This window comes from Lepus europaeus, chromosome 1, assembly GCF_033115175.1.
Source record: "Lepus europaeus isolate LE1 chromosome 1, mLepTim1.pri, whole genome shotgun sequence".
NCBI classification, from domain to species: domain Eukaryota; kingdom Metazoa; phylum Chordata; class Mammalia; order Lagomorpha; family Leporidae; genus Lepus; species Lepus europaeus.
In genome coordinates this window covers 67,888,147-67,915,865 of record NC_084827.1, presented here as the reverse complement: position 1 = coordinate 67,915,865, position 27,719 = coordinate 67,888,147, and the positions used below count along the sequence as shown (strand labels likewise).

Below are 27,719 nucleotides of genomic sequence, written 5' to 3'. Positions count from 1 at the left end.
TCCCTCCGCTTCTACCTTCTGAAAGAGGCTGTAGATAATTGAGATAATTTCTTCTTGATATGTTTGGTAGAACTAGCCTGGGCCTGATCTTTCTGTTTTGGAAAGTTATTATTTGAATTCTTTAATAGATATAGCTGTATTCAGATTATTTCTTCCCATGTGAATTTTGGCAGCTTGTATCTTTCAAGGGATTGGCCCATTTCATCTAGGTTAACAAATTTGTGGGAAGAACTTCAATAAGATTGTGTTTATATCCTTTTAATGTCCAAAGGATCTGTGCTGATACTCCATGTTTAATCACTGCTATTAGGAATCTGTGTCCTCTTTTTTCTACGTTATCCTGGCTAGAAGCTTATTATCTCTTTTCAGAGAATCAGCTTTTTTTCTGTTGGTTTCCTTTTTCAGTCACTGATTTATGTTCTAATTTTTATAATTTTCTGAATTTCTAAATTTAGGAATTATAATTTTCTAAATTTCTAAATTTTATAATTTGAGTTTAATTTATATCCATTTTATTTTCCTAAAGTAGAATTAATTATTTTATATATTTTTTGTTTTCTAATATTGGCATTAAGTGCTATAAATTTCTAAACACCACTTTTATGGAATCACACAAATTCTAATGTTTTGATTTCATTTTCATTTAGTTCAAAATATTTTAAACTTTTTTTAAAAGATTTTTTGACTTGTGTTACTTAGAAGTGTTTGGCAGAAATTTCAAGCTACCTTTCTTTTGAGTTCTAGTTTAATACCATTGCTGCTGGAAATCAGATTATATGATTTCTCATGTTTAAATTTGTATTTTTACATTTAAATGTTAATATAAAATTGTTTTAAAATGTTTAGAGATGAAATAGCTAGCATGATTTGATCATTATATACATAAAGTGGATTATCTCACCATACCCAATATTTTGTATAACTAAAACAATAATAAAGGTGTCTTATGGCCCACATGGTCCATGGGAACTTGAAAAGAATGTGTAATTTGCTTTTGTGGGAAGCAGTAGTTCATAGATGTCAATTATATCAACTTGATTGATGGTTCTATTGAGTTCAACTCTATCCTCACTGATTTCTGCCTGCTGGATCTGTCCATTTCTGATGAATATCAAAGTCTTAACTATAATGGATCAACTTATTTCTCACTACAGCTCTATCAGTTTTTGACTCATATTTTGATGCTCTATTGTCAATCACATATACATTAAGGATTGTTGTGTTTTCTTAAATTGACCCATTTATTCAATGTCTTTCATTATCTAATAGCTTTCCTTGCTTTGAAGTCTGTATTTCTGAAATTAATATAGCTGCTCCCATTTTTTATTAATGTTAGTCTGGTATATTAACTTTCATCCCTTGATTTTAATCCATATATGTCTTTGTATTTGAAGTGGTTTTCTTGTAAATAACACCTTGGTCTTGTTTTTGGTCCACTCTGATAACTCCTTTTAATCAGTGCACTGAGATCGTTGACATTCAGTGTGATTACTTAAATAACTGGATTAACATCTACCATATTTACTATTTTCTGTTTATTGTCATTTTCATTACCTTACACTTTTTCTGATATATTTTTTTTAATTTTTGACAGGCAGAGTGGACAGTGAGAGAGAGAGAGAGACAGAGAGAAAGGTCTTCCTTTGCCGTTGGTTCACCCTCCAATGGCCGCCGCGGTAGCGCGCTGCGGCCGGCGCACCGCGCTGTTCCGATGGCAGGAGCCAGGTGCTTCTCCTGGTCTCCCATGGGGTGCAGAGCCCAAACACTTGGGCCATCCTCCACTGCACTCCCTGGCCACAGCAGAGAGCTGGCCTGGAAGAGGGGCAACCGGGACAGGATCGGTGCCCCGACCGGGACTAGAACCCGGTGTGCCGGCGCCGCAAGGCGGAGGATTAGCCTGTTGAGCCACGGCGCCGGCCTGTTTTTTCTGATATTTTTATATGATTAGATTTTCTGTTTCCTTAGTCTGCCAGATATACTTCCTTAATTAAAATAATATTTATGGGGTGGCAGAGAGAAGGAGAAAGAGGGAAGGAGGTGGGGAGAATATGAATGAGAATGAGTTCCCATTCACTCCCCAAAAGGCTACAACATGTGGAAAGCTGAAATTGGAAGCTGAGCACTAAATCTATGCTTCCCACATGGGTGACGATTTTCCAGCTACTTGAGGAATCATGCTGCCTCCCAGTACCTGTATTAGTAGGAAGCTGGAATCAGGAGTTGGAACCAAGGATTGAACCCTGGTACTGCAAGACAGGATGCAGGTATCCTAGTTTGCTTAACTGCTAGGCCAAATATCTGCTTCTATAAACTTTTCTAATGCTTGCTTTTTTAAAAAAAGATTTATTTTATTTGAATGGCAGAGTTACAAGGTGGGAGAGAGAAAGGTCTTCCATCTGCTGGTTCACCTCCCAAATGAGTGCAACAGCCAGAACTGTAATGATCTGAAGCCAGGAGCCTAGAGCTTTTTCCAGGTCTCGTCATTTGTTGAAGAGACTGTCCTTGTTCCAGGTATTGATTTTAGCTCTTTTATCAAAGAACAGTTGGTTGTAGATGCATGGATTTATTTCTGGTGTTTCTATTATGTTCCATTGGTCTATCCATCTGCTTTTGTACCAGTACCAGACTGTTTTGATTATAAATGTCCTGTAGTATGTATTGAAATCTGGCATTGTGATGTCTCCAGTTTTTTGTTGTACAAGATTGCTTTAGCTATGTGATTTCTCCTGTTCTTCCATATGAACTTCAGCATCATTTTTTCCACATCTTAGAAGAATGTCTTTGGTATTTTGATTGGTATAACATTGAATCTGTAAATTGTTTTTGATACTATGGACATTTTGGTGATAGTGATTGTTCCAATCTATGAGCATGGAAGATATTCTCACTTTTTTGTGTGTCTTTTATTTTTTTTCTTTAGTGTTTTATAGTTCTTGTCATAGAGCTCTTTGATATAAGTTAAATTTTACATTATTTTTTGGGTAGCTATTGTGAATGGGACTGATCTTAAAAGTTCTTTCTCAGCCTTGGCATTGTCTGTGTATACAAAGGCTATTAATTTTTGTGCATTGGTTTTATAACCTGCCACTTTACCAAACTATTCTATGAGTTCCATTAGTCTCTTAGTGGATTCCTTTGGATCCCTTATATGTAAATTGCTTTTTGAAGGATGGACATTTTGATGATATTGATTCATCCAATCCATGAACATGAAAGATTTTTCCAATTTTTGTATCTTCTATTTCTTTAATGTTGTATGTGCCCAGAAATCTATCCATTTCTTCTAGGTTTCCCAGATTGCTGGCATACAGCTCTTTATAGTGATTTCTGATGATTCTTTTTATTTCTGTGGTGTCTGTTGTTTCATTTCTTTTTCATCTCTAATTTTATTTGGGTCTTCTTTATCTTTTTTCTTTCTTTCTTTCTTTTTTTTTTTAAGTTGGGCCAATGGTGTGTGTGTTATCTTTTTTTTCAAAAAACCAACTCTGTTTTGCTGATCATTTGTATTTTTTGGACTCGATTTTGTTGATTTCTTCCCTAATTTTAATTATTTCTATTCTTGTGCTAATTTTGGATTTTGTTTGCTGTTTTTTCTAGATCCCTGAGATTCATTGTAAGCTCATTTATTTGGTACCCTTCCAATGTCTTGATGTAGGTATCAATTGCTATGAACATTCCTCAACACTGATTATGCTGTATCTCATTTTATTTTTTAAAGATTTATTTATTTGAAAGTCAGAGTTACACAGAGAAGGAGAGGCAGAGACAGAGAGGTCTTCCATTTGCTGGCTCACTCCCTAATTGGCCACAACAGCTGGAGCTGTGCTGAACTGAAGCCAGGAGCTTCTTTCAGGTCTCCCACATGGTGCAAGGGCCCAAGGACTTGGGCCATCTTCTCCTGCTTTCCCAGGTCATAGCAGAGTGGATTGGAAGTGGAATTGCCGGGACTCGAATCAGCACCCATGTGGGTTGCTGGCACTGCAGGCAGTGGCTTTACCTGCTATGCCACAGCACCAGCCCTCCCATAAGTTTTGATATATTATTTTGTCATCTTCATTTGTTTCCAGAATTTTTTTCTTCCGTGACCATTGTTTATTCAGGAGCATGTTGTTCAGTCTCCATGTGTTTGCATATGCTGTAGATATTCCCGAGTTGCTGATTTCCAGTCTCTTTCCATTGTGGTCCAAGAAGATTCATAGTATGATTTCATTTTTTTTTAATTTGCTGAAACTTGCTTTATGGGCTAGTATGTGGACAATCCTAGAGAAAGTTCCATGTACTTCTGAGAAGAATGTGTATTTTTTTATCTAATTAATGCATTTTTACATAGATACAACTTTAGGAATCGGTGGTTCTTTCCCCCAGGCTCCCACCCTGCTACCATCCCACCTCCCATTCCCTCTCCCGTCTCCTTCATTATGGATCATTTTTAGTATGACTTTATATATAAAGGACCAACTATGCCAATCATAGATTTCAACAATTTGCCCCCACGCCCACACACAACATAGAGTACAGTTTGGGGAGAGAATTTGCAGTTGATTCTCATATTACAATTCAATAGGGGCAGAGGTCCTACCTGGGGAGCAAGTGCACACTGACTACTGTTGTTCATTTAACAACAATTAACACTCTTTTTTTTTTTATGATGTCAATGATCATCCAAGGCTCTTATCATGGGATGCCAGGGCTATGGAGGCCTTTTGTGACCATAGACTCTGTCAGTGTTTGGACACAGCCATAAGCAAAGAGGATGTTCTCCTCTCCCTTCAGAGAAAAGTGTCTCCTCCTTTGATGACCCTTCCTTTCCTCTGAGCTCTCAAAGAGATCCTCCATGTAGGATTTTTTTTCCACAGAGTCTTGTCTTTCCATGCCTGAGATGCTCTTCCAGGCCTTTCAGCTCAACCAGGAAGCCTCATGGGTTGATTCTGAGGTCAGAGTGTTATTTACTGTGAAAGTCATTCTAGGAGTCTGCTGTGTGGACTGCTTCCATGTTGGTCCTTCCTTCCCTTTTTAATTCTATTTTTACCGGGTACTTGATGCTATTTATGTTGACCCTTTTAAACATAGATCTATTGCCTTTAACATTTAGTATGATCATTGTAACAGTGAACATGGTGTTTATATCACCGATTCCTAAGGGTTTAGAGCCCCATGATTAGTTCTTAGGCTTACATTGAGAGGTAAGTCTATATGCCTGTATGCTGAACTATACTGTTCTACAATTTTAGACTACCTCCTCCATCTCTTATTCCCTCCCTTGTTTTTAACTGGGATCTTTTTCCAGTTGCTTTAAAATACATATAATTAATTCTGTGTTACATAGAGAATTCAGAAAATAGTGTGAAGTAGAGAGATGAGATAGAGAAAACAGAGGAAAAAAACAACCAACAAAACAAAAAGGACAGACACAGTAGAAAGTAACAATGGTTAACTGTCTCTTGTCAATCAGGTCAAGAATTCTTGAGGACATTAGTTCTAAAAGTGACTTTCACTTCTATAGCTTTCATTTTAGCTGCGCTATTAATTCTCCCACATCAGGGAGAACATATGGTGTTTGTCTCTTTGGGACTGGGTTATTTCACTGAGTATGAGGTTTTCCAGCTTGCTCCATTTTGTTGCAAAGGACCAGATTTCATCCTTTTTTACTGCTGTGTAGTATTCCATGGTGTACATATCCCACAGTTTCTTTAGTCTTCGGTTGATGTACATTTAGGTTGCTTCCATGTCTTAGCTATTGTGAATTGAGCTATGATAAACATGGAGTTGCAGATAGTTTTGTTTACTGATTTTATTCCCCTTGGGTAAATTCCCAGTAGTGAAATGGCTGGGTCATATGGTAGGTCTACATTCGGGTTTTTAGGGTATCTCCATACTGTCTTCCACAGTGGCTTTACCAGTTAACATCCCCGCCAACAGTGAGTTAGGGTGCTCTTTTCCCCCACATCCTCTCCAGCATTTGTTTGTTGATTTCTGTAGGAGGGCCACTCTAACTGGGATGAGGTGAAACCTCATTGCGTTTTTGATTTGCATTTCCCTGATGGCTAGAGATCTTCAGTGTTTTTTCATGTGTCTGTTTGCCATTTGGATTTCCTCTTTCAAAAAATGTCTGTTAAGGTCCTTGGCCCATCTTTTTATTGGGTTATTTGTTTTGTTGCTGTGGAGTTTCTTGATCATTTTATAGATTCTGGTTGTTAATCCTTTATCAATTCTGTAGTTTGCAAATAATTTCTCCCATTCTGTCAGTTGGATCTTCACTTTTCTGTTTCTTTTGCTGTAAAGAAACTTCTCAATTTGAGGTAATCCCAATTGTTCATTTTGGCTTTGACTACCTGTGCCTCTGGGGTCTTTTCCAGGAATTCTTTGCCTGTTCCAATGTCTTGAAGGGTTTCCCCTATGCTCTCAATTAATTTGATGGTGTTATGGTATAGATTTAGAACTTTAATACATGTTGAGTGGATTTTTGTATATGGTGTAAGATGGGGTCTTGTTTCATGCTTTGAAATGTGGACATCCAGTTTTCCCAGCACCATTTGTTGAAGAGGCTGTCCCTGTTCCAGGGGTTGGTTTTAGCTCCTTTATTGAATATGAGTTGGGTATAGATGTTTGGATTGATTTCTGGTGTTTCTATTCTGTTCCATTGGTCTATCCATCTGTTTCTGTACCAGTACCAGGTTGTTTTGATTATAACTGCCATGTAGTATTTCTTGAAGTCTGGAATTGTGATGCCTCAAGCTTTTTTATTGTATAGGATTGTTTTAGCTATTCATGTTCTCCTGTTCCTCCATATGAATTTCAGCATCATTTTTTCTAGGTCTGTGAATAATGTCTTTGGTATTTCGATTGGTTTGGCGTTGAACCTGTAAATTGCTTTCGGAAGAATGGACATTTTGATGATATTCTTCCAATCCATGAACATAGCAGATTTTTCCATTTTATGTGTCTTCTATTTCTTTAACATTTTGTAATTTTCTTCATAGAGATCTTTGAAACCCTTGGTTAAGTTTATTCCAAGGTACTTGATTGTTTTTGTGGCTATGGTGAATGGAATTGATCTTAGAAGTTTTTTCTCGGCCATGGCATTGTCTGTGTATACAAAGGCTATTGATTTCTGTGCATTGACATTGTATCCTGCTACCTTACCAAACTCTTCTGAGTTCCAATAGTTTCTTAGAAGAATATTTTGGATCCCCTATATATAGAATTACGTTATCTGCAAATAGGGATAGTTTGGCTTCCTCCTTTCCCATTTGTATCCCTTTAATTTCTTTTTCTTGCCTAATGGCTCTGGCTAAAAACTTCTAGAAATATATTTAATAGCAATGGTGAGAGTGGGCATCCCTGTCTGGTGCCAATTTTCAATGGAAATGCCTCCAGCTTTTCCCCATTAAATATAATGCTGGCCATAGGTTTGTCATAAATTGCCTTAATTGTGTTGAGGATTATTCCTTCTAAACCCAATCTGCTTGGAATTTTTATTGCAAGGGTGGTGTATTTTGTCCAATGCTTTCTCTGCATCTATTGAGATGATCATATGATTTTTGTTCCTCAATTTGTTAATGTGATGTGTCACATTGATTTTTCAAACATTGAACTATCCCTGTATACCAGGGATAAATCCCACTTGGTCCAGGTGAATGATCTTATGTGTAGTTGGATTCGGTTGGCCAGGATTTCGTTGAGTATTTTTGCATCTATGTTCATCAGGGAGATAGGTCTCTAGTTTTCTTTCTCTGTCTTTTTCTGGTTTAGGAATTAAGGAGATATTGGCTTCATAGAAAGAATTGGGAGGATTCCCTCCCTTTCAATTGTTTTTGAATAATTTGAGAACTGGGATTAGTTGTTCTTTAAATGTCTGGTAGAATTTTTTTTTAACTTTTATTTAATGAATATAAATTTCCAGTATACAGCTTATGGATTACAATGGCTTCCCCTTCCCATAATTTCCCTCCCACCCGCAACCCTCCCCTCTCCCGCTCCTTCTCCCTTTCCATTCACATCAAGATTCATTTTCAATTCTCTTTATATACAGAAGATCAATTTAGTATAAAGATTGCAACAGTTTGCACCCACATAGAAACACAAAGTGAAACATACTGTTTGAGTACTAGTTATAGCATTAAATCAAAATGTACAGTACATTAAGGACCGAGATCCCACATCAGGAGCAAGCGCACAGTGGCTCCTGTTGTTGACCCAACAAATTGACACTCTAGTTTATGGCGCCAGTAACCACCCTAGGCTCTTGTCATGAGTTGCCAAGGCTATGGAAGCCTTCCAAGTTCCCCGACTCTGATCATATTTAGACAAGGTCATAAAAGACAGGTTGGGGATAGTAACCAATGATCCTAAGAGTGGCCTTAACCAGGTCTGAACAATTATACAGCATTAAGTGGGGAAGAGGACCATCAGTACACACAGGTTGGGAGTAGAGCCATTGGTGGTAGAGTAGAGGTTATGATTACAAAGGAATGAGGCCCAAGTGGACTAGACAGGGTCTAGAACAAAGGACAGAGTCATTATTAGAGGAGCTAAGAAAGGTGCTGTCTAAGCTACAAGTAATTTTTCTGATTGAGAGGCAAATAGAACCTGATAGAAGGGGCTTGATAATAATCTGTTGGGCTTTAGACCTTGTAAGTTAAGAGGCCCAGACCTATCTATCTCTTCACATGGGGTATATCCTAAGGGAGGTGTGAACCTCCTAGGGGAAGGCACTCTGTTGACTTTCATTACTTGGCTGGCCTGGGAGGAGAGCTGGCCAGGTAAAGGCAGGGGGCATCTCTAACAAGAAATTTACAGTTCTGCCTGCAATGTTGCTGACCCTACTTGACCATACCCTCAACTGCAGTGGTCACTTTGGAAGTTGGGCTGAGTGAAGGGCTTTTCAGCTTGGAGCCAATAAGATCTGTGGCTCTGACCTGGGCATCCTTCGATTCCAGGGCAGGTCCATTTCCAGTGATCCAACTCTTAGCAGAGCTGCCAGGGCTCTTCACAAGCTGACTTCTGCTGAAGCCCAGGCTTACCACATTGAAAGCCACTGCAGTGGACTGGCCTGTTGGGTCTCCTTGAGGGCAGATCACTGTACAGATCAGCCATTAATAGGCCTGCCACCCATTGCTTCTGATGCTGAGCTTTCTTTTCCTCCTGGTTTGTGTTAAAGCAGACCAGAGGATGCAAGTCAAGGGAGTGCCCGTGTCCCATCTCTAATCTTTGGTGGCCTGAACTACAAGTCTATAGTCACAGGCATGTTCTGTAGTAGTTTTTCTAAGGTAGACAATGCCCATGAGGAAAATTATATTCTCACTTTAAAACTTTCTTTCCCTTTGGTCTGAAAGGGAGGTTTTTTTTTTTTTTTTTTACTTACTGTATACTTCGCTGATGGCGATGTGAATCTAGCTATGAGATTATTAGTTCTTATTTTGGCTATGCTATTACAGAAAAATGTTAGCCATCTCTTATAAGGTCTAAAGATTAAATTGTGCATCCTACAGATTCCTTCATAATAGAATTAGTTCCCTACCTTGAAGAGAATAGAGAAGTGAAAGAACAAGTTGGGCTTAGAATAGAGAAGTGAGGGAGCAAGTCCTAGATCACTTGCTGACAATAGCAATATTACATGAATACTTAGCAAACCGTTTCAACCCTTAGATAAGAACTTAATAAAACATTTACCGGAAGGTCCAATGCCTTCTATAAATTTTAAGAATCATGTATTTGAAAACACGTCTTAAATATCTAACATGGTGTAGATTGTTTAACCAGTAAACTTAAGCACAACCATATAAAATGTTTTTAGTTTCTTTCTACCAACAAGTTTAAAACATATGATACACAGATTCAGGTCATACAAATTAAAATGTATCTTTGATTGATTTTAGCAGCTTAAATTTATGGACAATCTTATCTAAAAGCCATTTAAAATAAAACTCTTAATAAAATTTCCCCATGTGGACATACAATATGTACACACATATAACATAGCATAATAGACCAATATCAAAATCCAAAATATCTGGTTGAAATAAGATTCCTTAAAATCATGACATAACATAGACCAAATCTGATCATTGTTACAAGGTGATTATTCAAGTCTTTGAAAATAAGCACATAGTTAAATAACCCATAGCTCTTCATCTCCTCCCTCTCTTTTTCCACTCTTAGATTTAACAGGGATCACTTTTCAGTTAAAATTTAAACACCTAAGAATAATTGTGTGTTAATTACTGAGTTCAACCAATAGTACTAGAACCACAACAACAACAACAAATACTAAAAAGGATAAAGTATTACATTGTACATCCAGAGTCAGGACAGGAGCTGATCAGGTCATTGTTGCTTATAGTGTCCATTTCACTTAACAGGTTTCCCCTTTGGCACTCAGTTGTCACCGATCAGGGAAAACAAATGATATTTTTCTCTTTGGGACTGGCTTAATTCACTCAGCATGATGTTTTCCAGATTGCTCCATCTTGTTGCAAATGACTGGGTTTCGTTGTTTCTTACTGCTGTATAGTATTCTATGGAGTACATGTCCCATAATTTCTTTATCCAGTCTACTGTTGATGGGCATTTGGGTTGGTTCCAGGTCTTAGCTATTGTGAATTGAGCTGCAATAAACATTAATGTGCAGATGGCTTTTTTATTTGCCAAATTAATTTCCTTTGGGTAAATTCCAAGGAGTGGGATGGCTGGGTTGTATGGTAGGGTTATGTTCAGGTTTCTGAGGAATCTCCAGGCAGACTTCCATAGTGGCTTAACCAGTTTGCATTCCCACCAACAGTGGATTAGTGTCCCTTTTTCCCCACATCCTCTCCAGCATCTGTTGTTGGTAGATTTCTGAATGTGAGCCATTCTCACCGGGGTGAGATGGAACCTCATTGTGGTTTTGATTTGCATTTCTCTGATTGCTAGTGATCTTGAACATTTTTTCATGTGTCTGTTGGCCATTTGGATTTCCTCTTTAGAAAAATGTCTATTGAGGTGCTTGGCCCATCTCTTAAGTGGGTTGTTTGTTTTGTTGTTGTGGATTTTCTTGATTTCTTTGTGGATTCTGGTTATCAATCCTTTATATTTGGTCTGAAAGGGAGGTTTTTTCTACTTACTGTATACTTCGCTGATGGCGAAGTGAATCTAGCTATGAGATTATTATTTGAGTTCTTATTTTGGCTATGCTATTGCAGAAAAATGTTAGCCATCTCTTTTATAAGGTCTAAAGATTAAATTGTGTGTCCTACAGTTTCCTTCATAATAGAATTAGTTTCCTACCTTGAAGAGAATAGAGAAATGAAAGAAGAAGTTGGGCTTAGAATAGAGAAATGAGGGAGCAAGTCCTAGATCGCTTGCTGACAATAGCAATATTACATGAATACTTAGCAAACCGTTTCAACCATTAGATAACAACTTAAGAAAACATTTACCATAAGGTCCAATGCCTTCTATAAATTTTAAAAATCATGTATTTGAAAACACGTCTTAAATATCTAACATGGTGTAGTTTGTTTAACCAGTAAACTTAAGCACAACCATATAAAATGTTTTTAGTTTCTTTCTACCAACAAGTTTAAAACATATGATACACAGATTCAGGTCACACAAATTAAAATGTATCTTTGATTGATTTTAGCAGCTTAAATTTATGGACAATCTTATCTATAAGCCATTTAAAATAAAACTCTTAATAAAATTTCCTATGTGGACATACAATATGTACACACATATAACATAGCATAATAGACCAATATAGCAATTTTAATAATAGCTTTTAAAATCTTTAACTCTTTTTGTAGATTGCCAATTGATTTGAATTGCTTTTTGTTTTTAGATTACTTTAACACATTGCTTTAACAGAGCATCAGAGTTTAATTCTATGTCAAAGAGAAATTGAGCTTCCTGTGATCTTTTGCTGTGAGGTTTCCTTCCTTTACCTTCTTTCATATTGGTGATCATGTTTCTGTGTTTCTGTGTGTAACACATCTTTAAGCATCTTTTGCAGGGCAGGATAAGTGGCAACAAATTCTTTCAGTTTCTGTTTGCTATGAAAAGTCTTAATTTCACCTTCATTCACAAATGAGAGCTTTGCAGGATATAATATTCTGGGCTGGCAGTTTTTCTCTCTTAGTACCTGGGCTATATCTCGCCATTCCGTTCTAGCTTGTAGGGTTTCTGATGAGAAGTCTGCTGTGAGTCTAATTGGAGATCCTCTGAGAGTAATCTGACGTTTCTCTCTTGCACATTTTAGGATCTTTTCTTTATGTTTCACTGTGGTGAGTTTGATTACAATGTGTCGTGGTGAGGATCTCTTTTGGTCATGTTTATTAGGGGTTCTATAAGCTTCCTGTACTAAGATGCCTCTGTCCTTCTCCAAACCTGGGAAATTTTCTGCTAGTATCTCACTGAAAATGCCTTCTAATCCTTTCTCCCTCTCCATGCCTTCAGGAACTCCTAGAACCCAAAAATTAGGTTTTTTAATAGTATCCTGTAGATTCCCGACAATATTTTTTAGATTCCTAATTTCTTCTTCTTTTCTTTGGTTTGCCTGTTTCCTTTCCTGTTCTTTGTCTTCTAAGTCTGATATTCTCTCTTCTGCTTTGCCCATTCTGTTTTTAAGGCTCTCTAATGTGTTTGTCATTTGATCTATTGAGTTCTTCATTTCATTGTGGTTTTTTGTCACTATCACAGTTTCATGTTCTACTAGTTGTTTCATTTCATTTTGATTCCTCCTTAATATTTCATTTTCACGAGAGAGATTTTCTATCTTGTCCATTAAAGATTTCTGTAGTTCAAGAATTTGTTTTTGAGAACTTCTTAATGTTCTTATCAATTTTTTGAGATCTGCTTCTTGCATTTCTTTGATCTCATCATCTTCATAATCTTGAATTGGGGTGTCTTTTTCATTTGGGGGCGTCATAGTGTCTTCCTTGTTCTTGTTACCTCGGTTTTTGCGTTTGTTGTATGGCATGTTGGAGATACTTGGTTTCTTCACTGTGGTGTTTTTTCTTGTTATGCTATGGCTCTATATTAAGTGGACTGTCTGCTTTCGGTGGAGCCTTAGAGGCTTGAGATAAGTGTGGACTGAGAGCTGTGTTTGGTTCCTCAGGGTTGAGGGTGTGTCAAAGATGACACTCCCAGGTTAGGTGTGGTAAATCTCTCTCTCTTTTTTTGATTCAAAAGGGAAGTAATTCCGCACACTGAATGTAATTGGAGGTAGTTAGCAGGCAAATGATATACCCACAGGAGCCAGAGATCGGAAGCTCTTTCCCAAGGACCACACAGGGAATCTCTGCTGCCCTCGGTGTGGGCTCCAATTCTCCTGCAGTCTCCCACTGGGTTGCCAAGTTAGATGCTAATCTCCTGTTATTTCACCCCTCCCCCCAGAGTCAGGTTTTTCTGCTAGGCTCAGGGCCGGTGCAGACCTGAGGTCGCCCTGCTTATGACGTATGTCCAAAATGGCGCCTGCTCTTTGTCTTGCTCGCCTTGGAGGGGTGAGTGGAGGGAGAGAAACTTGTGTCTGTATCGGTCACTTTTTTTCTTTTTTTTTCCTCTCTCTCTCTCTTCTAGTTAGCCTGGTGAATTTTTCCCCACGGAGTTTCAAGCCTCGTTCCCTCTAGTCTCCTCTTTCTGCTTGCCTGCTGGTGTCTCGGGCTATTGAGGTTCGGCTCACCTCGCGTTCCAGCGCTGGTGCGTTGAGTGTGCCGCTGGTGTCCCGAACTTGGGCTCCCACGCTCTCCACGCAGGTCCACTGTGAATCACTAGTTCCGGAAGAGTTTCTGCTGCTGTTTCTTCCCCTACTCTTCCTTGACCCTGCAGTATCTCCACTTTTATTAACCTGTGTGTCTTGCTGAACTATCAATGTGCTCCCTTCCTATTCCGCCATCTTGCCGCTCCTCCTGTATCCCTTTAATTTCTTTTTCTTGCATAATGGCTCTGGCTAAAACTTCCAGAACTATATTGAATAGCAGTGGTGAGTGTGGGCATCCTGTCTGGTACCAGATCTCAGTGGAAATGCTTCCAACTTTTCTCCATTCAATAGGATGTCATAAATTTTTTTAAAATCGGTATCTTGCATTTCTTCCATCTCATCATCTTCATAATCTTGGCTTGGGGTGTCTTGTTCATTTGGGGGTGTCATAATGTCTTCCTTGTTCTTGTTTCCTCAGTCTCTGCATTTGTTGCTTGGCATTGTGGAGATATTCTTAGGATTGTTCTTCCGTTGCTGTGGTGTTTTTTTTTTCTTGTTATACTATGACTGTATTAAGTGGACTGTCTGCTTTTGATGGAGCCTTAGAGGCTTGAGATGGGTGTGGCCTGAGACCTCTGTTTGGTTCCTCAGTGTTGAGGGTGTGTCAAAGGTGACACTCCCAGGTTAGGTGTGGTAAATCTCTCTCTCTCTCTCTTTTTTTTTTTTTTTTGATTCAAAAGGGAAGTAATTCCACACAGCTGAACAGAATTGGAGGTAATTAGCAGGTGAATGATACACCCACAGGAGCCAGAGATCAGAAGCTCTTTCCCAAGGACCACACAGGGAATCTGTGCTGCCCTCAGTGTGGGCTCAAATTCTCCTGCAGTCTCCCACTGGGTTGCCAAGGTTACCGAATTGTAGCATTCTCTGGAGAGTACTCACGTGAATTCCGTGCGTTCTCTCACCCACTGTCTCTTTTTTTTCACAGTCTCAGTTCATTAGCACCACACATTCATTAGGTTCTAATCTCCTGTTATTCACCCCCCCCCCAGAGTCAGGTTTTTCTGCTTGGCTGAAGCAGGGTGCAGCCCTGAGGTCGCCCCGCTTATGGCATATGTCCAAAATGGTGCATGTCCAAAATGGCACCTGCTGTTTGTCTTGCTTGCCTTTGAGAGGTGAGCAGAGAGAGAGAAACTTGTGTTTGTACTGGTCACTTTTTTACTTTTTTTTCTTTTTCTCCTCTCTCTCCTAGTTAGCCTGGTGAACTTTTCCCCACGGGGTTTCAAGCCTCATTCCCTCTAGTCTCCTCTTTCCACTTTCTCGCCAGTGTCTTGGGCTGTTCAGGTTCAGCTCACCTTGTGTTCCAACACTTGGTGCATTGATTCTGCCACTGGTGTCCTGAGCTGTGGGCTCCACGCCCTCCACGCAGGTCCACTGTGAATCACTAGTTCCGGAAGAGTTTCCTCTGCTGTTTCTTCCCCTACTCTTCCTTTAACCTGCAGTATTTCCACTTTTATTAAACTGTCTTTTCCCGGACTATCAGTGTGCTCCCTTCCTATTCCGCCATCTTGCCAGAAATTTCTATACTAAATTTCTGTAGATTAGTGGAATGCCTGCTTTCAGTGAGTATCTAGAGGTTTGTAGTAGGTGTGTCCAGGGAGCTCTGTTCCGTTCTCCAGGGTGAAGGATGTGTCTAAGGTGATACATACAGGTTTAGCATGGTAAATCTCCTTTTTGTTTTTGTCAGAGGGGAGGTTTATTCTACTTAGCTGAGCTTCTTTCCTCAAAAGAGACAAGTGCCTGAGCACTAGCCCCAGAAGGTATAATATTCATCCACTCTGCCACAAGGACCACATAGAGGATCTGTGCAGTTCTCAGTATTAGCTCATATCCCCCAGCAATGTCCCTCACCTGGTAACCATGGAGCCCTGAGCATGTGGAGTCTCCCACAGTGACTGCCCAAAGTCCTAGCCACACCATGCGCCCTCCCACAGAGCCTCAGTTTTTCACAGTTCTGGCACACAATCCTCCCACAGTCATGAGCACCCAGCCCTATGTTAGTTCTCCCCACCAGAGTCAGGAGTCTCTTCTCAGCTAGTTTCTGGGCACAGATAGGAGCTGTTGCAGCTGTTATATGTGTCCAAAATGATGCCTGCACTATCAGCTTGTTACAGTATGGCACTATAGGGTGATTGGGGAGAGAGAAATGTGGCCCTCCTTTTTACTTCTCCTCTAGTTTGGCAGGTACACTATCCCCCACGGGGCCCCAGTCCAGGTTCCCTCTAGACTCTTCCTGAAGCTTTATTGCCAGTGGCTTGGGCTGCTTTAGTCCAACTTTACCTCACTCACAATGCTGATGTGGAAGCTCTCAGCCACTGGGGTCCTGAGTTGTGGTTGTACACAGCTTCTTCGTAAATCCACAGGGTCCCTCTAATTTATGTGGAGTTTCCTCTGCCGTTTTCTCCCTAACTCTTCCCTGAGACTACACTCTCTCTGCTTTTTTTTTTAGACTATCTGTGCCTAGACTAGAGCAGTAAGCTCTCTCCATACTCTGCCAATTTGGAAAAAAAAGGCAACATTTCTTTTAAATAGCCAGGCATTCTGGCATTGGGTGCATGTACATGTACTATTGTCACATCTTCCTGATGAACTGATCAGTTAATCATACATATTACCCTTCTTTGTCTATTTTAACAGTTTTTGTGTCAGTCTATTTTTGTTTGAATTATATTGGCTACATTTGCCCATTTCTGCTTTCTGTTCATATAGAATAATTTTTCCCATCCTTTCACTTTCAATATGTGTACCTTTGTGTGTGAGGTTGTTTCCTGTAGGCAGCAAATAGATAATCTTGTTTTTTAATCCATTCAGCCAGCCTGTATCTTTTAGCTGGAGAATTAGGCCATTTACATTAGAGGTTATTATTGATAAGTAATGATGTGGTCCTGAAAGTATTCCATAAATATTTCTCTTGTTTTCTATGCTTTTCCTTTATATTTTCACTAATAGATTTTCTACCTTTGCATTCTTTCATAATGATGACTTTCTGTGTTTCTATGTATAGAGCATCGTTAGGTATCATTTGTAAGGCTAGACAAATGGTGATTAATTCTTTCAATTTTTTTTTGTTTGTTTTGGAAGGTCTTCATTTCATCTTATTTTATAAATGAGAGCTTTGCAGGGAACAGTAGTCTGGGTGGGCAGATTTTTTTTAAGACTTGGACAATGTCTATCTCTCTTAGCCTGTGGGATTCCTGATGTGAAATCAGCAGTTAGTCTATTTGGTGATCCTCTGAAGGTAATCTGGAAAGTCTCTCATGTACATTTTAGAAGATTTTCTTTATATTTTACTGTTTAAAGTTTGACTATAATGTATCATGTTGAAGATACTTTCTGATCATGTCTATTAGGAGTTCTGTATGTTTCCTTTACTTGGATGTTCCTATCTTTCTCCAGTTATGGAAGGTTTCTACAACTATTTCACTGAATAGGTCTTCTAATCCATTCTCTTTCGCACACCTTCAGGAACTCCTAACACACATATGTTTTGTCATTTGATACTATTCCATAAATCTCTTACACTATTTTCAGTTTTTCTAATTTCTTCCTACTTATCCTCTTCATTGTTCCTTCCTTCTCTTCTTCCTCCTCCTTTTTTCTCTTTTCCTCCTCCCCCTCCCTTTCTTCCTTGCTCTCTTCTCCTTTGCCTTCTGACTTAGATATTTCTGAGGATTTGCTTTTTTACTTATTTATTTGAGAGATAGTTATGTACAGTGAGAGGGAGAGACAGAAAGAAAGGTCTTCTGTCCATTGGTTCACTTCCCAAATGGCTACAATGGCCGAAGCTGCACTGATCCGAAGCCAGGAGCCAGGTGCTTCTTCTCAGTCTCTCATATGGGTGCAGGGGCCCAAGATCTTGGGTCATCTTGTACTGTTTTCCCAGGCCATAGTAGAGAGCTGGATTGGAAGTGGAGTAGCTGGGATGCGAACTGGCGCCCATATGAGATGCCAATGCTTCAGGCCAGGGCGTTAACCCACTATGCCACAGTGCTGGCCCATATTTGCTTATTTATTTATTTAGGTTGGTTGGGCCAATGGTGTATCAAGTTTTTTTTTTTTTTTCAGAAAATAAGCTCTTTGTTTCACTGATCATTTGTAATTTTTTTTTCAATTTTGATCTAGAGATTCTTGAGTTGTTGGTTTCTAGCTTCATTCTATTGTGGTCAGAGAAGATACACTGTATGATTTTGATTTTTTGAATTTGCTAAGACATGCTTTACAGCCTAGCATATGGTATATCCTGGAACGTTCCATACACTGATGAAAAGAATGTATATTCTGCAATGTCAGATGAAAAAGTTCTGTAGACATAAGTTAGTTTCATTTGGTCCTCGTGTTGATTAGCTCTGTTATTTTTTGTTGATTTTCTGTCTAGTTTATTTGTGCACTGATAAGAGTGAGGGGTTAAAGTCCTCTATTATTACATTTATTCTTTGTCTCCTTTTAGATCCATTAATATTTCTCTTTAAAAAGTCAGGCACCCTAGAATTGGGTATATATACATTTATTATAATGACATCTTCCTCTTGGATTGATCTCTTAATCATTACATAGTGCCCTTCTTTGTCTCTTTTAAAAGTTTTTTGTTTAAAGCCTATTTTGCCTGATATTAGGATATCTACACCTGCTCATTTATGCTTTGTTAGCATGGAATATCTTTTTCCATTCTTTCACTTTCAGTCTATGTGTTTCTTTGTTAGTGAGGTGTGTTTCTCACAGGCAATAAATAGATGGATCTTGTTTTTTAGTCCATTTGGCCAGAGTGTACCTTTAACCCGGAGAGTTGAGGCCATGTTATTCAAAGTGGCTATTGATAAGTAAGGACTTGGCCTTGCCATTTTTTTCCTTTTCCTTTTTTTTTTTTTTTTTAAGATTGACTTATCTGAAAGTCAGAGTTACACAGAGAGAGGGGGAGAGAAAGAAGTCTTCCATCCACTGGTTCAATCCCCAATTGCCTGCAACAGCTAGAACTATGCCAATCCAAAGCCAGGAGCTAGGAGCTTCTTCTAGGTTTCCCATGGGGGTTCAGGGGCCCAAGAACTTGGGCCATCTTCCACTACTTTCCCAGGCCATAGCAGAGAGCTGGATCAGAAGTGGAGCAGCCGGGACTCGAACCACTGCCCATATGGGATGTTGGCCCTGCAGGCAGCAGCTTTACCCACTATGTGACAGAGCCAGCCCCACCATTTTTCCTTAATATTCCTGTTGTTTACTTTGGATTTTCTTTGTACTTTTTCTGGAAGATTTCTTGCCTTTACATTATTTCATAATGGTGACTATCTGTGCTTCTGTGTGTAGCACATTGTTAAGCATGTTTTGTAAGGCTGGATGAGTGATGACAAATTCTTTGAATTTCTGTTTGTTACGGAAGGTCTTCATTTCATTCATAAATGATAGCTTTGCAAGTTAGGGTATTCTTGCTTGACAGCTTTTTTTCTCTTAAAACTTGGACTATGTTTCGTTATTCTGTCCTAGCCTGTAGTGTTTCTGAGAAGTCAGCTGAGAGTCTAATTGAAGATCCTCTAAAAGTAATCTGGTATTTCTTTTGTGTGCATTTTAGAATCTTTGTTTTGCTGTGGAAAGTCTGACTATAGTGTATCAGGATGAAGGTCTTTTTCTGGCCATGTCTATTAGGAGTTCTATTTGTTTCCCTTACTTGGATGTTGCTTTCTCCAAATTGGGGAGGTTTTCTGTAATTATTTCACTGAATAGACCTTGTAATCCATTCTCTTTCTAAACCTTCAGAAACTCCTAAGACCCATACTTTGGATTGTTTGTTAGTAACTCAAAAAATGTCCAATACTGGTTTAATTTTTCTAATTTCTTCTTTTGTGTGTGTGTGGTCTGATGAAAAATTTCTATAGATTTGTCTTCTAGCTCAGATATTCTTCTGCCTCACCAAGTATGTTGTTAAGGCTTTCTACCACATTTTTTATTTGATCTTTTGAATTCTTCATTTCTAATACTTCATTTGGATTTCTCTTTAAAATCTCAATTTCATGGGAAATATTTTCATGTCATGTATGAATTTCTTTAATTTGTGGATTTTGTTCTGTTTGCTTCTGAGAAATCCTATGATTAATCTTTTGGACTCTGTTTCAGGCATTTCATCAATCTCTTCATCTTCACATTATAATATTTAAGTGAAGTGTTGTGTTCATTTGAGGGGATCGTGTTGTCTTCCTTAATCCACTTTCTTAGTGGCATGTCTACTCTTTCAGTGAATACCCAGAGATGTGTGTTGGGTGTGTCCTGGGGTGTCTGGTCAGTGATCCTGGGTGGAGTGAGTGTCCAGGCTGACACCCAAGTTGAGTGGTAGATCTTCTCTTATTATCAAAAGGCGGGTAGGGTCATCTCTGTTGCAATGACACCCTCACCTCCTCCCTTCCAAGGTGCTCAATGCTCAGGTGTTAGCCCTCAGTGGGTGTAACACTGATCCATGCTTCCACATGAAATGCACAAAGGATCTGTTCAGTCCTCTGTGTGAGCACAGATCCCGCTGCAGTGACCCACCCCAGGCAATCAGGGAGGCTCTGAGTGTGAGGAGCTGTACACAGTGATTTCCCAGAGTTCTAGCTACACCCTGCTCCCTCTCATGCAGTCACAGAATTCCAATATTCTCAATACTCAAGGTTCCCACAGTCAATGGGGTATAGAGGATCCACTCTGCTTTGCTATCCCATCCCATACACAAAGAGGCTGAGATGTTCCCAGAGCCAGCTGCCTGTGTATGCTCCACCTAGGTGATTTGAGCCCCAGAGCCTTTGTTATGTGAGAGGCTAGGGGAATCTCACGATCATATATGGGTGCCCAACCCCCTGGAAATCCTTCCAGGCAGACTCAAAGTCAGTGGGGAGCATGAATTTTTCCCTCTGGTAAAACCCCTGGATCAACTGTGTGCATAGTACCTGCCAGCTGCAGCCCTACTCATTTCAGTCATGCTGGACATGTATAAGAATCATTCCAGCTGGTACTAAATGGCTCCTTTTCCCTGCCCATTTCTGGGTTCATGCACCTGAGCTGCTGTGGTTGCCTCTGCTGACAAGATGGTGACTGTCTCCACAAGTTGCTGAGTACACTCAAAAGACCTACAGAAGATGCTATGTACTTACATCCAAAATGGTGCCTGCTGTCTCTCAGCTGGCTGCCAGGTGCCATTGTGGGGATGGGATGGAGAGAAAGAGATGTGCCTCTATTTTCTCCGGTTGAGTGGGCATTCTGTTCTCGGGACTCTGAGCCTGGACTCAAAGACACCATAGTCTGTTAGGCTCTCCTCCTGGTTGTATCACCATTGGCATGAGCTGCTGCAGGCTGATCTCACCTTGCTCTCATCAAAGCTGGCACTTTCTCTGGCTCAGGGCTGCTGGGGTTGTATGTTGTGTCCACGCTCATTATTGTGTATGTACATAGCCACAGCATCTCTCCTCCTTTCACAGAACCTCTACTGAAGTTTTTCCTCCAGCTTAATTTTTTTTCTACGATTTTTACCTAGCCTAAAGCAGACTGCCCTGTCACTATTCCACCATCTTGGAATACCCTGTAGAATTTCCACTGCATACTCCCTCCAACTGTCTCCTGGGAATGCAGTCCTTCCACTTTTCTTCTGTTATTTTCCTGTGGTCAAAATCAGCATGTCTTTTCCCTACTCGGCCATCTTGGCTGTCCAAGGTATAACTTTTTGTTCGTTTTCAGCTTTTGTTGTGCTTGGTGTTCTTTGAGTTACTGGCTCTGTGGCTTGGTATCTGACATTAATTGGGAGAAGATCTCAGCAATTATGGTTTCAAGTATTGCTTCTGGGTTTTTTTTTCCCTTCTGGGATTCTCATTACATGTAGATATAAATATTGTATTTTTTTTAACCCCAGTCTTTTTTTCTCTACTTTTTAGTTTTATAGGTTTCTATTGTTGTATCTTCTGGCTCACAGATTCTTTCCTCAACTCTGTTCAGTCTGTTAGTGAACCCATCAAAGTGGTTTTGATTCCTAGCTTTTTTTTTTGGTTCTTAGAATATCCATTTCTATGTTAGTCTTAACTGTTTTACATGTTGTCTGCTTTTTCTACTAATGCCCTTAGCATATTTTTTAAATATTTATTTATTTTATTTGAAAGCCAGAGTGAAAGAGTGAGACAGAAGAGAGGAGTCCAAATGGCCACAACAGTTAGAGCTCAGCCAATCAGAAGCCAGTAGCCAGGAGCTTCCTCTTGGTCTCCTACATGAGTGCAGGGGCCCAAGCACTTGGGCCATCCTCTGCTGCTTTCCCAGGTGCATGATCAAGGAGCTGAATCAGAAGTGGAACATCCAGGACTCGAATCGGTGCCCATATGGAATGATGGCTTTGCAGGCACCAGATTTACCTGCTATGCCACAGCAGCCCTAGCCCTTAGTATAATAATTAGTTTTTAAAAATTCCTAATCTGGGGTCTATGCTGTGACATAGAGAATAAGCGGCCACAGCATCCCATATAGGTGCTAGTTTGTATCCTAGTTGCTCCTCTTCTGATCCAGGCTCTGATTATGGCCTGGGAAAGCAGTGCAAGATGGCCCAAGTCCGTGGGCCCCTGTACCCATGTGGGAGACCCAGAGGAGGCTTCTGGCTTTGGACTGGCCCAGCTCCGTCCATTGCAGCCATCTGGGGAGTGAACTAGCAGATAGACAACCTCTCACTTTGTCTATAATTCTGCCTCAAATAAATAAAATCTTTAAAAATTCCCAATCCAATATTTCCAACATTATGGTCATGTATGACTCTTGCTCTAAAGCTTGTGTAGTCTCTTTAAACTGTGATTTTGCTTTTAGTGTGCCTTGCCATTTTTTTTACTTAAAGATGAACATGAGGTACTGGGTAACAGGAACTGTGATAAAAAATATGTAGTAGTTTAGGTGTGGAGGAAAAGTATTCTATAGTCCTAGGATTAGGTGTTAGTCTCTTATGGTCCTTTAATCCTGGGCTGTGAACTTCAATGCTTCTCAGTCCCATGGTCCTTTCACTAGGAAAGCTAGAGTAATGGATTGGGTATGTCCCTTCTCCTGGGTACAACAGCTTCTGATAAACCATAGCATGTTAGACTCTGGTAAATTAACTTCTCACGAAGTCTTGTTAAAAAGAATAAAATGTGATGTATTTCAAAGTGGATCCTCCTCAGCTTCTCTCTTTATGCACTGTGCCACAAGGTTGTTTCTCTGCTGTGTTCACTCTGAGGAGCTGGTAGGGCTCCTGGAGGTAATGAAACACACAAAGGTGTGTACCCTCACAACTGTAGTTTGAACATTATTTGGCTCCTGAACTCATGCATATTAGCTTAAATTCCAAGGTCATAAGCTAATGGTACTAAGGTCGAAACCTAATGCAATTATGAGGCCTGGGAGTTGAGCCTTGTGGGAAGTCCTTTAGGTCATTGGCAGTGTGCCTCTCAGAAGATAGCTCTCATGAGCTTGGTCATAAAAGCCTGATTTGGGTCCAGCCATTTTCTCTGCATCCTATATGTGCTCTGCCAGGTGCCAGATCAATGGGGTTGCTTGATCCTGGACCTGAACTGCCAAAACTGTGATCCAAATAAACATTTTCTCTTTATAAAATTAGTTGGCTAAAATGTTTCATTGCAGTAATGAAAAACTGACACACTCACAATTAACCACCACAGTGACTGGGTGGTCCTGGAGTTTAATCCTTACTGGTCCACACTGAGCCTCCAACAATTTGTCAAATACAATTTCAGTGTTCTTACCCCAGCACTGGTTTCTACTTGTGGGTTTTTGCTCCAGTATGCTGTGATTCCCTGTATTCATATATTTTCTCCCTTTTTTTTTTTTTTTTTTTTGAGCAGCATTTAGCCCTGTGAGCTCACTTCTTTGAGAGAGATAAAAGGAAATGTTGATTTTTCAGCTTGTTTAGCCTTTTCCCTATTGTCTATTTTTAAATTCCATTCTTGTTGTCATTGTTCCAAGGTGAAGGAGGCACCTCAGGAGGCTGAGATGGTGTTTACAGCGCGTTGCCGCCCAACCGTGGCCTTTCAGGCGAGTGGAGACTCGTGGCAGGAGCAGAAGGAGAAGCGAGCAGCCATGATGGTGGGGATTCTGATTGGTGTGTTTGTGCTGTGCTGGATCCCCTTCTTCTTGGCAGAGCTCATCAGTCCCCTCTGTGCCTGCAGCCTGCCTCCCATCTGGAAAAGCATATTTCTGTGGCTTGGCTACTCCAATTCTTTCTTCAACCCCCTGATTTACACGGCTTTTAACAAGAACTACAATGATGCCTTCAGGAGCTTCTTTACCAAGCAGAAGTAAACACAAGGGTTGGAGAGACAAGGGTACAGTTAGGAAGAGGGAGGGAACTTGTTTCTCTTCTTCACTAGTCATCAGGACCTTCCCTCCGTTGCTATTAATGGTGTCTTGAGAATCATGCCATTGGACTGGGACTCTAGAAGCAGCAGTGTCAGAGGCTCTCAAGGACAGCACATGTGTGGGTAGCTTGTAAATACGTCTTCTTCCCATATTCATGTGGACACTTCTAATTGCTCATGGCACAGGAACTGTGCCTTGGACTCCTTTTCAAGTCAGTAGGTCAGCTAATAGGTTAGAATTGACACAAAAGTCAAAGTTGATTTGCCTTTCCTTTGTCTACCATGATGTTCAGAGTAGGCCTTTCAGAACAGGGTCCCAGTGGTCTGTTTGGTGACCCATTCAAGAAACTGTCTCCTCTGTGAAAGAGCCTTCCCCCATCCTTTATTCACCCAACTCAGCTTTTCTTCCCCAGCCACTTCTGTCTTCCCAACAAGGCAGTGTGTCCTAATTAGTGAGAAGAAGAGGATTACCTGAAGATTTTTTTTTTAATTCAGTGTAACCCATACCCGTTGAATCATTCTAAGAAGTGGTTTGGTAATTCCATATTATAATATCTAGGTGATTTGTCAGTGAGAGATAACTACTGAATGCTTGTATTTCTCCTTAGGACAATTACACTGCCATTCCTGGAGGAGGAGACTGAGGCAGCAGACCTCTCCAGAGCTTTCCAGGTGATTGCAATGTGTGGCCAGGGCACCCCCAACAGGGTCTTTTCTCTACTTTCTTACCACAAGGAATAAGTAGGTGTTAAGAAATTTTCCAAATTACTTCTCCATACTGACTTGTATGTTTAATAAAAATACTTTTGAGGCATTCATGTCTAGGCTCAGAATCATTCTTGTTTATGGTGCTCACACATATATGTATGACACTGAGATGGGGAAGATGATGCCTGTTGTAGGACTCCGAACTACCAACAATCCCACCCCACCCCACCAAATTGCTACAGTGATTCTTGGTCTTCCAAAAATATAAAATGAGGCCTAGGTATATACAAATCCAGAACATGGACTAGAAGAAATTATAGTAAATCACTTTGGCTATAGTCTACCTGATTTTAGAGCTAACTTCCCATTGATTAGACTTTTTAATTCACACAAAAGGGTCCATCCACTCCACTGTTGGTGCAACAGAGTACCTGTGCTTTTGGGATTATCCAAAAGCATAAGTCCACAGTGCTTTAACAAAACTTTTGAGACCAGTTGGGTTTCAGAATCCAGAATTTGTTTTTGATTTTAGAAAGACAGTATGATGTGTGTTCTATAAATTATGTATTAACAACCTGGTTAGGTCTTTGGCAGCAGCCTGTAATGAATGAACACCTGCAGTAGAATGTACCAATATTTACCCTGGGAAAAAGACTAAAAGTAGCTTCATATCACTCACAGTCATTTGGATCAAATCCATTTTGTTGTCAAATGAGTTACAACCAGTGTGTGTTTCCTGAATGTTTTTTGTATTTTTACAGTTGTGGGTAAGGGATTGAGGGATCAGTATGACCTCCAACAACCCACAGTCCCCATGTTGATAGATTCCAGCCCTGTTAAGAAGAGGGGTTCTGAAGAGAGTCTGTGAAGAATATGCAGTCCAACCTTTCCTTTGTTGCTAGAGTTTGGGACATCATGCTGTTATTGGTATGGTCCACTGGACAGTTTTCTTTCTTGGGGTTGTGTTTTTTAGAATTTTGCTTTTTTCATTGAAAGTACTACAATAAACCAACTTAGGAAACCTATCAACGTATTTCACATGCTAATGAAGTCATTTCATTATACTCTGTGAAGGCATGTTTTCTTATGATCCTGAGGATTTAATTGACTATTTTCATTTTGATTAAAAAGAATAAAAACCCCATTTTTGGCTTCACATTGGAATCTATGTAGGACCTGGTAATCTCCTTTATTTGGTATAGTGTTTCCAGCTAGCCAGTAGTTCTCATTTCTACTTGGGTTTTCCCTATTCTAGTGTTTTCTGTTCTATTTCTATTTCATTACCTCATTCTGCTTATGTCCTGCAAGCTACCTCAAATCCTCTGTAAACTACGGTAAGGAAGAGAGTACTAAGTAGATGATTGAAAATCTGGAAAAACTGGAGCAGATGGTATGTAGTTATGAATGAAATGATGTTCCCAGTCGTTCATCATCGTTGTCTACAAAAGGACTACAGCTCCAGTGTGGGTCTATTGGGAGTTTCCCCTTCTTGGCTGCATAATAATAGGTTGTGTTGATAATTCTTTATGAAATAAAGATAATTCTTTATGATAATCTTTTATGAAACTCACATTTATGAATAAATTTTGAGTCCTATTTATTTATTAAAGATTTATTTATTTGAGAGGCAGAGATAGAGAGAGAGAGACACAGAGAGGTCCTCCATCTACTGGTTCATTTCCCAAAGGGCCACAATGGCTGGAGCTAGGCCAATCTGAAGCCAGGAGCCAGGATGGCCCAAGAACCTGGGCCATCTTCCATTGCTTTCCCAGGCACATTAGTAGAGAATGGAGTATCTAGGACTTGAACCAGCACTCATATGGGATGCTGGTGCTGCAGGCAGAGGCTTAACTTACTATGCCACAGTAAGTTAGTAGTCTTGGCTCCCCAAGACTACTATTCAGTGAGCAACCACCCATCATTAGCAGCTGTTGTCCAAGGTTTTACATACAAATGCTCAATCTGTAGCTACCTTACAAGGTAGGTATTGTCTTCATTTTTTTTTTTTTAAGATTTATTTATTTGAAAGTCAGTTACACAGAGAGAGAAGGTGAGGCAGAGAGAGATCTTCCATGCACTGGTTCACTGCCCAATTGGCTGCAATGGCCGGAGCTGTGCTGATCTGAAGCCAGGAGCCAGAAGCTTCTTCCGGATTTCCTACATGGGTGCAGGGGCCCAAGTACTTGCGCCATCTTCTACTGCTTTCCTAGGCCATAGCAGAGAGCTGGATTGGAAGTAAAGCAGCTGGGACTTGAACTGGTGTCCATATGGGATGCCAGCCATGCAGGTGGCGGCTTTATCTGCTATGCCACAGAGCTGGCTCCCATTTTACTTTCTTCTAAAGAGGTTAAGTAGTTCACCCGTGGTCACACAGTGAATTTATAGCAGAACAGTTACTTGGACTCAAGTCTGCCTATATTCAAACTTGGAAAAAGAGGATAGAGCCCAACAATTCTGGCTAGACTCCATGTTTCAACTTTGGTTTGCATTCTACAGCATTAAGACCTATATGTATCTTTGCAGATGCACTGATGTAGTGGATCCTCTTGCATTATTCTGGCTGGATTCTAGGAGGAAAGCTGGGAAGAGTCCAGGTATGACTGTATGGACATCTATGGAATTCTGTGGTCTATTTATTTTTGTAATTGGATACTTTTGTCATTGTGTTTATTTGGCCTGGGCTTTGAGTTAATGTGGTATCAGTATGGAAGCGCCCCAGGCAACGAAATCACTTAAGAGTCCTCTTGAAGCTAATTTTGTGGCAACTTGTGTTGGACTTTCCAAACCTGAACCTTTCCTTTAGTTAGTAAGTCCTTCCCAGAGCTCTCACTATCATTATGAGATGCTGAGTTTCTAAAACAAATCTGTTAATGATTTGACTTTATGCAAGAAAGCACTGAGATTCCTTTTAGTTCACAGAGTAAGAAGTAAAAGTT

General features: G+C 40.0%; 1 protein-coding gene across 1 annotated transcript in view; it reads left to right on the top strand.

The window, feature by feature from the left end:
- LOC133765683 (5-hydroxytryptamine receptor 5B) overlaps nt 1–24,019 on the top strand; it is a 79,904-nt gene extending 55,885 nt beyond the window's left edge. Inside the window, exon 2 of the mRNA XM_062199225.1 lies at nt 23,693–24,019. Coding sequence (XP_062055209.1) covers nt 23,693–24,019 — 327 coding nt within the window. The remainder of the gene's footprint in view (nt 1–23,692) is intronic.
- Nucleotides 24,020–27,719: the final 3,700 nt, after the last annotated feature.